The sequence below is a fragment of the Parasteatoda tepidariorum genome, chromosome 2 (genome assembly GCF_982258835.1).
Source record: "Parasteatoda tepidariorum strain Cologne lab strain chromosome 2, Ptep-v5.0, whole genome shotgun sequence".
NCBI classification, from domain to species: Eukaryota; Metazoa; Arthropoda; class Arachnida; order Araneae; family Theridiidae; genus Parasteatoda; species Parasteatoda tepidariorum.
Genome location: NC_141756.1, coordinates 81,377,258 through 81,390,529, shown reverse-complemented (window position 1 = coordinate 81,390,529; position 13,272 = coordinate 81,377,258). Strand labels below are relative to the sequence as shown.

Genomic DNA, 13,272 nt, shown 5'->3' with positions numbered 1-13,272 from the left:
ATAACTCAACTGCATCCCAGCTTTTTTCTCAACAAACCAAAATACATTGGAATACACTGGCAGCATCAAAACGTGTCCACGGCCTATTGACATTCATTGGAAGGGCAGTATGGTGGGGAACGACTTAGCTCCTTGAAGATAAGTATATACTTCAGTAAACTTAGCTTCTTGAAGCTAAGTATATACTTTAGCAAACTTAGTTCCTTGAAGCTACGTACATACTTTAGTAAAGAAGGCTGAACTATAAATCTCGTGACCAGTTGAACAGGTTTTCAAATGCTCGAGTCGACACCAAAATATTTCCCGGATCCCTCCAATACTGGAAAAGTTTTCTCACCCTTAATCTCCTAATTTAAATATTTTTTTTTTTTAATTTAAATTAATAATTTTTTTAATATTTTAAATAAATTCTTTGCGACCACTTTACGGTGAACTCCAAGTATTTTATTTACAAATATAAAAGTATTTTTGAAGGCGTAATTGAAAAAGTGGTCGAACACCAAACACAAAAAAGAATATAGAGTAACCTAATTTTAATTCTCTTGCATGTCATTGCTGTCTCATTGTAATACGATTATGCATCCAGCCTATTTTTTTTTTTGACAAACAGTGGAAACCACAAATCAAGAAAAATAGAAATAAATTCATTAGACTTTAAAGCTCAGTATCTCAAAATGAAGAAAGATGGACTACTTTTCACTTCATACAAGTTATAAACTCCACGAAATATTCTAAAAGTTATAACCTTCTAAAATATTCCTAGATACGCGAAAAATTTAAAATTCTTATCTTTAAATATAACAACGATAGCTTGGTAATAGGGCGTAAGTATAGGGCGTAAAGAAGGAGCTTGGTGGCAAAATTACAGTATTAAAACGCTGGAATACAAGTTCAAACTTTGAAACAAGATGTGATTTTCATGTTCAGAAAAGTTGGCGACATATAATTAAGATAGATGACACCTTTCGGTGAAATGCCATCGCAGAGAATATGATAATCGATACGAATCCCAGAATATCGATTCGCTCAATCAGAAATATTCCTAGAACATCTCCTACATTTCAAGGCTTTGTTCGCTCGATAGGAGAACCATGTTTTTATATAAAGACTTTTTCTTATTTTATTTTATTTTTTCTTTCTTTTCCCTTCACTTCATATCGTTTCCACATGTTTGGAAGGAGTTATTATTCTTTTCTGGGGCACATTGCCCAAAACTTCAGTGAAACTCAGCTGTCAAATTTCGCCAATCTCTCCCATTCTTTTGTTTTGTCGGATTTCCGGAAAGGAAAAATGAGTTTGGTTGTCAAATTGGAGTTGTCTGGTTTGCTTACTTCCTTTTTCTCTAACTTTTCTTTTGAATGAAAAATCATGTTCGAAATATATCAAGGAAGACCGATGAAGTTTTTTTTTATTTCCCTCACAAGGAGCTATTTTTATATAATATATCATATGGTCTTCAATCAAATTCTTTCTTTTTTTTACTTGAGTGAAGCGTGTGCCGTGTCAGAACTTGCAGCTAAACTTGGGAAATTTAAATAGTTTACCCCGAAGAAATTTTATATAAACAAATAGTCACGAGGGGCTACAAAAATAACCGACGAATTGAAAGAGCAAAAGAAAAAAGGTAAGAGAAATATACGGTAATATGGTACTGTACTGTATGGAATAGTTACCAGGGTAATGTATGGAATAGTCACTGAGGTTACAAAAATAGCCGACGAATTGAAAGAGCAAAAGAAAAAAGGTAAGGGAAAGCAATATACGGTAATATGGTACTGTATGGAATAGTTAGCAGGGTAATGTATGGAATAGTCACTGAGGTTACAAAAATAGCCGACGAATTGAAAGAGCAAAAAAAAGGTAAGGGAAAGCAATATACGGTAATATGGTACTGTACTGTATGGAATAGTTACCAGGGTAATGCATGGAATACGCACTGAGGTTACAAAAATAGCCGACGAATTGAAAGAGCAAAGGAAAAAAGGTAAGGGAAAGCAATATACGGTAATATGGTACTGTACTGTATGGAATAGTTGCCAGGGTAATGTATGGAATACTCACTGAGGTTACAAAAATAGCCGAGGAATTGAAAGAGCAAAGGAAAAAAGGTAAGGGAAAGCAATATACTATAATATGGTACTGTACTGTATGGGATAGTTACCAGGGTAATAAATGGAATACACACTGGGGTTACAAAAATAGTGGATGAATTGAAAAGCAAAGGGGAAAAAAGTTAAGCGAAAGCATTATACGGTAATAAGGTACGGTATGAACAGTATGGAATAGTCACCGGGGTACTGTTATGTAATACTCACTGGGGGTCACAAAAATAATCAACGAATTGTAAAAGCAAAGGGAAAAAAAGATGAGACAAAGCCATATACGGTAATATGGTACGGTTCGGTATGGAATAATCACTGGGATCACAAAAATAGCCGACGAATTGGAAAAGCAAATGAAAAAAAAAGGTAAGAGTAAGCAATATACGGTAATAAGGTACGGTATGAACCGTACCGTATGGAATAATCACCAGGGTACTGTTTGTAATACTCACTGGGGTAACAAAAATTGCCGACAAATTGAAAAAGCAAAGGAAAAAAAGGTTAGTGATAGCATTATACGGTAATACGGTACGGTTTCATAAAAGTACTGTGTACTGCTTATGGACTAGAAATTTATTCTCATCATGCTTTAAAATATAAACAGTAAACGCTACTAACTGAGTAAGAAAAACTGGAAGAAAATCGTTCTTGGTAACTATAAGGAATTCTTTGCTGTAAAAACATGATGGCAGACTAAGAACAATTTTAACAGATGCACGTGCATATATTTCTGTCGGAGTTATCTAATGAGCATCAGAAAGTAATGTTTTACAGAATTTGAGTTAGCAGTGTCACCTGTCAATGAAATTTGAAACTAATTTTTAAACCTGGTCATATTATATACCTAGTTTCCTAAGCTGAACTCAGCAAACAGTACACATCTATCTCATAGCACTTTTTTCTTTGTTCAATTTTTTCAAATCTTTTTGTTATTTTTTTCGATTCTAAACTGAGGCAACAATTGAATGAATGAATGTTGCATCCGTGGTATAAAATTCGACGATTATTACGTTATTTTTTACTTCAAATTTTGTTTTAATTTACGAATAAAAAATAACGTAAATATAGTAAGCTATGAATAAGATCTGAATAAAATATGAGTTGCGAAGATAGTTTTAAAAAATAAAATGAACTCGAGAAACTGCATGAATTAAAAATAATGTTTAAATAAAGTATGTGTTGCATCATACCATACAACAAAAAGTTTTATAAAATTGTATAGTAAAATTAAGTTTGGCAAAAATAAGGCCATCGTTCCAATAATTTTAAAAATGGGAATATTTTGCTTTTAAACTTTCTATGAGTAAACGTGTTAAAAATACTTAAATTTTAAAGAGCATAAACTGTTATTGCGGAATTATTTAAAACCCACTACCTGTTTTTCAACGAAAATGATTCGCATTTTAAACCTGCTTTCCTTAAAACTTACAAAAATATCACTTAGGAATGCTTTTCCACTAAAATATAAATTTATGCGTACATTTGAGACAAAATAAGCATAGTATAATATGAATAATTTTAATTCTTAAATCTTACCTTTTTTTCCCCCAACAGAGTATATAATTCAGCTTACCTGCAAAGAAACAAACTGAAGTTTTAAGAACTGCATAATTTGCAAATATATCTTTAAATATTTATGTTAAAAAACTTTTTGAGAAGTAAAAATACTTCATCTGAAAATGAAAAGATTTTTTCAGATGGCGTTTGGGGAAAGGCCAAGGGAAACGAAATGTAGGAATGCTTTTAATTTTACACAAAATTTAAAAAAATTTAATTTTAAAACTAGAGTTTGAACAATCATAGACGATAGTTTAAATATAGGAGAGTTGATATCGGGTAGCTAAGATTCGAAGGCCTGTTGGATCAAAATTGTTCGACCTAGAAATTCTCTGATCTTGAAGTTGTGCAAAATATATCATTCTGAAAAGTCAGATAGATGTATTACTTTTCTTTTAAATGATTTTTTTTTTTACTTGAAGAAGTCAAACCACCCTGTTTTACACCACTAGTCGGGAAAAATAGGGTACGCTTGTTAACTATATGGAAAATTTAGAAATCGTAGAATATGAATGAAAAAGTAGCAGACATTTCTGATTTGTATCACAATTTAAGAAAATTATGCATGTAGTTTACGAAAGATGCAGTCAATGCCTTGCTTAATAGGGGGAGAGGAAAGAAAGGAACAATTGTGAAGGCCCGACCAGAATCCATTACAAAAAAATAAATGGTTTTTATTACTTTCTCTTTTCAAATTAAAATGGCGATGGCTCAGGGGATAGAGCGTTCGCCTTCCAATGAGGCGAACCGGGTTCAAACCCCACTCGATTCGAATTCCGCATCCGGCTTGCACCGACCACAGTGCTGACGTGAAATATCCTCAGCGGTAGACGGATCATAGGTTAGAGTCCCCTTGCCGTCAAGCTAACCGTGGGAGGTTCTCGTGGTCTTCCTCTCCATGTAACGCAAATGCGGGTTAGCTCCATCAAAACGTTCTCCACGAAAGCAAATTTCTCCCAATACTCGATCCAGGAGTTCTCTTGTCTTCTGGGTTGGGTTCAAAATTACAAGGCTACGGAACATTAGTAGTCGTAAACCCATAAGATTGGGCAGGTTGTTCAACGACGGTTATAAAATGAAATAAAATGAAAATGGCAGAGAATTTCTTCATATCTATATGAAAACTACGATTTTTATAAAGGGTCTCCAAAAATTTTAAAAAATATGAAAATAAGGCTTTTTGTTCTGTGAGAATAGAGTCTGCAATAAATGTTTTTCCTGGGCTATGAAAAACCCTTGTTCAGTCTTGGATATAGTTATCTTCTTCTTCCGTTGCACTGAAGCTTTCAAGGGCCCAGTACCGGTAATACCCGGTTTCACTTCCAAGAGATGAGGTAATCGAAACGAAACAGAACAGTCCTACTTATTGGGCAAAATTTTTATAGTTTATTTCGGAATCTTTAAGAAACGTATAATAATCTGGACTAAAAATAATTTTTATAACTGTAATGACCAATTAATAAGGGTAGCTTATAAACAAGATAACATTAGAAAAATCACATTGTAAAGCTAAATTATTTACGCAGACGCCGTGAATTTAACCCACAACAACATGCCAATATGGTAGGTCCTTCTTCCCGACCAATGAAGTTTGATACAGAGTTGTCCTACAATGGACTGATTGTAAAGACACGGTTCCCAGTGGAACACCAAAGTCAAGTATCACTGGCTGCGGTCGGTAAGCGGTTGTGTGACCACTTTGATCAGCCTGCGTAGGAATCGAAGATCCACGGTATAACAGTTCTACCGTAAAGTGCTCGACTTCGAGCGCAGGTCATCGGGCTACCAAAGCAGGGGATTCATCACTTCTGCAGAGGATCAAAATTGCGATGGTACGTCTTCCGAACATCCTCAAGGAAGTTTCCCAGACCATTGTCAATATCCCATTGTGCAGCTCTATTGCGACGTAAATACAGTACATACCTAGCGTGATTCAGAGTTCATCAGAAAATCAAAAAATATCAGATGTTACCAGAATATTATATTTCAAGGATAACATCAAGCTTTTCTAAGATCGTACAGAAGTCATTGTCGCGATTTTAAGACACTAAAAACCTTTTTAAAACTTACAAATGACGTTTTCTTTTGTGTATGGTAATAGATAATAATTCAACTTACATAAAATTAAGATAATTTTTTATTCATAAAAATTTGTGTATTTTGTTAACATAAAAAGCAAAATATAAGTTTATATTTCTAGTTTATAAAACGCGTAAGAGAAAAAAAATGCATTCAAACAGTACAAAACGCCGAAGATATAAGTACAAACATAGAAAAGCATTGTAAAAGAAATACTTTATATATATTTTATGAATAAAAATAAATGTAGTCTTTTCTAAAACCTGATATCAAAAGGTAATCTTTTATCGTAAAGGTATTATATACGATGATACTTAAAGGAATACTGTTTTAAAAAAAGCGAATTCTTAGTTTTATATGCTTCATCACAATGCATAGCAATCTTATAAACGTATTTTAAAATCAAATGTTCTTCAAAGATCTTTGAAAAATCATAAAAATAAATAAATAAATAAGGGAAAGCTGTAAATTCTTCTCGAAGAAGTGCAATAAAAAATCTTTTGAATTTACTGCTGAAATGATATGTTTATTCAGATTTTTAAAATAAGAAAAGGAAAAGATGCTCTAAATTAGAAACAAACCATTTTCCAGAAAAATTGGAATTCTTCGAATAGACTATACAGTGTGAATATTTAAAGAAAATTGCATTTTTAACATTTTATGCTTTCGCTGTATTCTAAAACCGAAAATTTTTGCAAAGACCTGACAAAAATAAACTATTTGGATAAATTGCATGCGTTACATATTCGAACTGTTTACTACAATTTGAATATAATGCACAAACAACATTTTAAGACAGTGAGATAAAATGTTCTATTGCTTTTTAAACATTTATTCAGTTTTATATAAGGTTCTCTATAGCATATATTTTAAAAAAATTATATTTAATGTAATAGAAAGTAAATATTAATTTGAAAAGGAAAATAAATATACATCTATGAGCAAGTATTATCAAATAAATACAAATGATGTTCACAGATTTAAAATTTTTCAATAATATTTCGTATTTCGTAATGATATCACAATTACAAAAGTAGTAAAACAAATCCTTTCTGAAAAATTAATAAAACTTAAAAATGCAACACAATATTCACTTTAAAGAAAAAAGGAATTCTTACGAATGCATTTAAAAATTACAATTAGAGTCAGGTTGATAGAAACCGTTTGCAGTTGTATTTTGTTGATATTCAATAGAGATTTTGAGTATTGAGTATTGTAAAGTGCTACGAGCTCTCTGCTTTCGCTTATAGCTCTGTATTTCAATAGGTAAGGCTTAAGTTGTTGTTAATTTACGTCGCACTAGAGCTGCACAATGGGCTATTGGCGACGGACTGGGAAACATCCCGGAGGATGATCCGAAGACATGCCATCACAATTTTGATCCTCTGCGGAGGGGATGGCACCCCCGCTTCGGTAGCCCGACGACCTGCGCGCGAAGTCGAGCACTTTACGGTAGCACAGTTTAACGAGGACCAATACCGCACACCCTCGGTCCCTACGCAGACTGATCCAAGTGGTCACCCACCCGCACACTGACCGCAGCCAGTGATGCTTGACTTCGGTGATCTGCTGGGAACCGTATCTTAACGATCTGTCCACTGCGGGACAGATAAGGCTTAAGATTGGGGCATAGAGATTTTTATTTATTTATTTGTTGTCACGCAAAGGAATGCAGGCTTGTGTATAAAACACGGCTTATAAGCCTGAGTGTGTGCAGTATTGATACTCGTTAAAGTGTTCTACCGTAAAGTGCTCGACTTCGCGTGCAGGTCGTTGGGGTAACGAAGCGATGGGTGCCATTCCCTCAGCAGAGGATCAAAATTGTGATGGCTTGTCTCCGGATGATCCTCAGAGATGTTTCCCAGATCATCACAAATAGCCCATTGTGCAGCTCTAGTGCGACGTAAATGAACCACAACAACAACTAGTGCGACGTAAATGAACTACAATAACACAATTTTGATCTTCTGAAGAGGGTATGGCACCCCGCTTCGGTAGCCCGACTATCTGTAAGAGAAGCCGAGCACTTAACAGTAAAACAATTTAAAGAGGACTAAAACTGCATACCCTCGGTTCCTACGCAGACTGATCCAAGAGGTCACCCACCGTCAAACTAACGCTATTCAGTAATGCTTGACTTCGGTGATCTGATGGGAACCGTGTCTTGACGATCAGTCCACTGAGAGACCATCTACTATTGAGTTGAACTTGCAAAGATATTTATTGATTCAAATACATACATAGGGTTGTGTGCTCAACACGAAAAACGGCTACTAAAATATTATCAGATTGAAATACAGCACAAATTAGAGAAATACAGTACAACCAGGATTAAAATGGAAATCGAACCCCTTACCTCCCCGCTTTAGAGCATTTTATGAAAGGCACGAATGCGCCACGGACACGACTGTTTCACTTATAAATTAAAAATTTTTCAATATATCTGACCCGAAATTTTGCTGCATATTTCAATTGAAAATATTTAAAATAAATTATTATTTAATAATTTATGATAAATATGCGTCGTCGAAAAAAAATATTTCTTATGGGCTTATGTTTTCTAAAACCATCTCTGAATAAATGCAATAGGCATTGACGGATTAGTACAGTGATCGGCAAACTCGGTTTAAAACACTTGCTCACCCGTACTTAACACAAATACAAACCACTTTTGAATCTCGAAAATATCGTGTAACGCTTGCTAGCCTCAGTTTGCCACCCACTTTGTTAGTATATTTTAATGGCTTTCAAAAGAAAAATAATTTATCATCTCTTGCAGTTCAATCTACGGGCAGAAAGCAGAGTAATACGTGATGTAATTTTCGACCAGTGCCATGCTATCTCTCTCGCTTGCTAGTGACTAAATGTAAATGTGTGCGTGCATTTCTAAATAGTAGTGCTTCATATACATCACATTAGAGCTGTACAATGTCGACGCTCTGGCAAACAACCACGAGAATGATACGAAAACATGCCATTGCAATTTTCGCAATTTCAGGAAACACGTATATTGTTTTTTTTTAAACCCCTTTTAGACCAAGCATATAAATTTCAAAATGTGGTATTATTTTCATTGAAATATGCTTCAATGACATTAATTAGAACACAGAAAAAAAATTCATGAATGAAAAATAATATTTTATTTAAGAAATAAAATGGCACGTATGTGCACTATTAGCCAAATAAATTTTCAAATCATTTAATTGAACACTAGCTTTTATGACGTTTGTTTCATTTTTATCTTACTTACAGAACTTGCAACTATAATCTAATATAAAAACTTATAATTAGTGTCAAATGGAATAATTATACATTTTCAAAAAGTCAGAGTTTGTCAATAACCACTTCAAATTAAAAAAAAAACCCATCATAGTTTGAAAATTTTTCAACAGAAAGTGATTACTCCAAATGAATTGCTAATCTTTTGTCGATGCCATCAAATCTCTTGAAAATAGCAGAAAAATAAAATTAGCGAAATATACGTCACAGTTTAACAAAAAATATTTATTGAAATGGTGCGTTTACCTTTGAACGAAAATGGATTAATTGCCGAACAAAAATCACCAAAAAGACTCAACGCATAAATACCAAAAACCACTGGGAATAAAAAGCTAAAAGGTCCAAAAAGAAAGTCAACTTTACTTTTTGAACAAATCCTCATGAATTACAAATATGACTTAGAATGTGGCACCCCAAAAAAGAAATTAAAGTATCCTTCTCAGAATCAAACCTATAACTCAAAAGCATCACTAAGGAAGCCTAAAATAAGTTCAACCAACCATACCTGGTCTGGAATAAGATTCTAAAATCACTTTTTTGTTAATTACCAAATAAATCACGAGGTACAGAAATTCACGCTTCTAAGCCCGGCCTAGTTGATGGCAAAGCAAGACAGTTCAATTAACAACGCGCGCGTCTGAAAGATAATTGGATGACTTGATGAATGGCGAAGAAATGAGTTTTAATAGAGTGACAGAAATTAAATTTGCTCTTCTGTCAAACATTAACTGTTCTGTTGATGGTGAAGGTAGAACAATCTTGCTCAATCTGAAGACAATTACTTCATACATAGTGTGCGCGGGCAATTTATAAATGTTGGCTCTTTATTGCATGTCAGCAAATAACTTTATTAATTATAAATGAGTAATTAAGTATCTACATTTATTACATATCCATTATTGAAGTATGAAACAAAATATTAGTTACATTTGAATTATCAATGTAGTTTAACCATATCTAGTTTAACAAAATGAATCAGTAACGAACTTTGTTATAACTAGTGTAGTAAAGTCGAAAACTATTAACGTATATGAATACGTATAACATTTACTAGACTTAAAATAATAGTTTTTTAATACACTGTAAAATATCTGATGAATTTACAGAAAAAAAAACTGTCAGCTAGTGTGCCAGTATAAAACCGTTTATTTCACAGAAAAATACTGTTATAATCCAACTACATGATCATGAATTGCTTTTGCTACCAAATGTAAATTAATATCAATGTCATTTTGCTCGGTTGGCTAAGGGGTTAAAAGCAGAGAGCTATCAGTGTGAAGAACCAGGTACTGAAAAAATGGCTAAAGAAATAATGGTACATGATAAAAATATAACTATCTATATAACAAAATATTTGCACCGTAACTCTATGTAGTTATAAATAATCCAACTACTAAAACTAAACTCAGCGGCGCGACAGCCCTTGCGGGCCAAGGCCTACTGTGACCATCTCAGTTTTCTTGACCTTGGGCTCTGGGGTGCAGGAGCAGATGTTCCGGTCAGGTGGTCAGCCGAAAGCGGAACCCCCAGTGTTTAGTTCCCAAGCATGCTTGGTACTCTTTTATCGACCCACTGAAGGGATGAAAGGCTGAGTCAGCCTTGCCCGGCCCGAGGATCGAACCAGGGACCTGTGGCACGACAGCGCGAAGCGCTACCGCTCAGCCACCGGGCGTCTATCCAACTACATTGTCATTAATTATTTTTGCTACTAAATGTAAATTAATATCAATGTCGTTTTGCTCGGACGGCTAAGCGGTTAAGAGCAGAGAGCTATCAGTGTGAAGAATTGAGGTTCGATCCTCAGTGGTGGCTTGAATCCCAACCAGCTTCAGTTCGATAGGTTCCAGCGACCTCTGCCGTTGATCACGAAATTGTGGAGCCTTAACCTCCATTGACCACACTCCCTGGCTCACAACGATCTATTGTAAAATGTACCCTTTCTAGTACCTTTTTAGTACTTCTTTGAATGCAGTTACAAATACATTAAAGATACTCTACTCTATATATAAAATGAATTCAATCATAAGTATTTTTAATTATTTCAGTACTGGCAAATCTTACATATTAATTTCATAACACATAACCATGAACGTAAAAAATTACTTATAAACATCAAATTTCCCAATCTTTTAAAATTAAAATTAAAAGAAAAAGGCAATTAAGATGTCAACGGGAGCACACAATATGTGTCATTAATTAACCAATCTTTCTTTTCCTTTCCTTTTTCAAAATGAAATTATCTTTTCTTACTGTTTCTCCTCATAATTAAGATGGTAATTTTTTTTTTCGTATTGATCTTATTTCTAAATGTAGCCAAATGAATTTGTTTCAACTTAAAATGCGCTTAATTAGGTTTTTCGATGATGAATTATTCACAACGTTTGCTGAGGAACACGTTACCCGCTTTAATTGCTTTCATCTACTGATTTTATAATTATTTTTGGAATAATGAGATACCTTGTTATGCATTATTGCTGAGTTTTTAAGACTTCAACAATGAGTTGATGGATTTAGATAAATAGATTAATTATATTCCCATTAAGACTCAATGTAAATATTTATTTGGTTATTTAGATGGCTTATATTGTTATCAGCAGCATTAATAAAACCATATTATATATATATATTATATATATATATATATATATATATATATATATATATTATATATATATATATATATATATATATATATATATATATATATATATATATATATATATATATATATATATATATATATATATATATATATATATATATATCTTATGAGGCACAATAAACTCGGGTATTTATCTATTGGCAACATTATAATTATTATTTACTTTGTTAGGTTGTCAAAAAACAATAATTTAGTTCGAGATAAAAAATTAGTTATACTTTATGTATTTATTTAAATTCATTTTGCAAAATTACCGTAAGTAATAATTTGAGTAGATTTGAATAGTTAGTTATACGTTAAATAACGGGGTACCTGTAAATGACGTAGTGTGGGTATCTCGATCCTGATTGGTTGTTAAAACATGACATTTGTTTATATTAGAAACTGTTCTTCCATTCTATTTCGAGTAAACCAAGCCGTCAAGTATCAATTATTCAAAGTGACACATTCTACATTCTTTCATAAGGATTCTTTCACAAATATTTCAATTCTTTCACAATATTCTTACTTAATACAAAGACAGACACGAAGCCAAGTAGAACATAAACAAACTATGCATCGAAGTTGCCAGGTGCACAAAACAAAAATATGTCACTGTTGTAATAAAATATATAAACAAATAATAAATCTATGTTAAGTAAAAGACGCAGACAAGAAAAATTATATTTCAGCTATTTCGATGTGTGATACTTCACGTTAATTAACATTCTAATTTATATGGAGAAATTTTGCTCAACTTTAACACGCCATTTTACTTTTAAAATCAGTTGTAGGCCACATGTGTAGGTATCAGTGATCTTCTTCTTCCTGAAGTGCAATTATCTAATTATTTATAATAATTATGTATTTTTAAAAAAATTAAAACTTGTGACGAAGTAATTATTTAAATTCATTTTTGATCCCTTCTAAACTTGCTGTACAAATTTTAAACATTAACATATGGTGCTGCGCGCAGTTATTGGTGATGGAGTTTACCTTTTTTTCCTAGCAATAGCATAAATGGCTCGAGTGGTGCGTGACGAAATAGTACAACATAGTTTTATTAAAAATCGCATCTGCGGAAGATTTTGCAAGTAACTGAAAATTAAATGTTAGAATGAACAACTTGCGATATTAATTTCGAACTAAAAATTGAATGGTTGGACTGGTGAAGAGAAGAGCACTCTATAAAACTTTTAATATTGAATTTTACCAAAAGTGGCCTTTATTTCGAGTTAACATCTTAGAGGAAAACAGACAACCAATTCCAGAGAATAGATTAGCTTATAGAATTTCATTAATTAAGAGAGGCTATTTGAAATAGCTGATTTAGACCAGCACTTGAGATCTAAGTGACAGTTATATGGAAACATTCCAAATGACCGAATAAGACGCCAGTTAATTAATTGAAAGCTACACCTTCGTTTCAGCTACGATTTGCACCTCTCATAGTTTCAACTAAAATAGTTACTATTCACTCGGCCTTAAATCATAATTTATTCGGAATTTCGGTAAAGGGTTTCACAAAATTTTTAACATCATTTGAGTTATAATTTGATATTCGTGTTATTATTTTTCCCAAGCTAAAAACACATTCCAATAAATTAAAATATC

General features: G+C 33.0%; 1 protein-coding gene across 3 annotated transcripts in view; it reads right to left on the bottom strand.

Moving 5' to 3' along the window:
- Positions 1 to 13,272, bottom strand: part of LOC147815875 (uncharacterized) — a 387,319-nt gene that overhangs the window by 263,954 nt on the left and 110,093 nt on the right. The window contains exon 11 of one of the 3 annotated variants that reach the window (XM_087157614.1): positions 2,996 to 3,675. The exons of the other annotated variants lie outside the window; for them this stretch is intronic. Coding sequence (XP_087013740.1) covers positions 3,667 to 3,675 — 9 coding nt within the window. The 3' untranslated portion in view covers positions 2,996 to 3,666. Of the gene's footprint in view, positions 1 to 2,995; positions 3,676 to 13,272 lie in introns of those variants that run through there. 3 annotated transcript variants of the gene reach the window in all.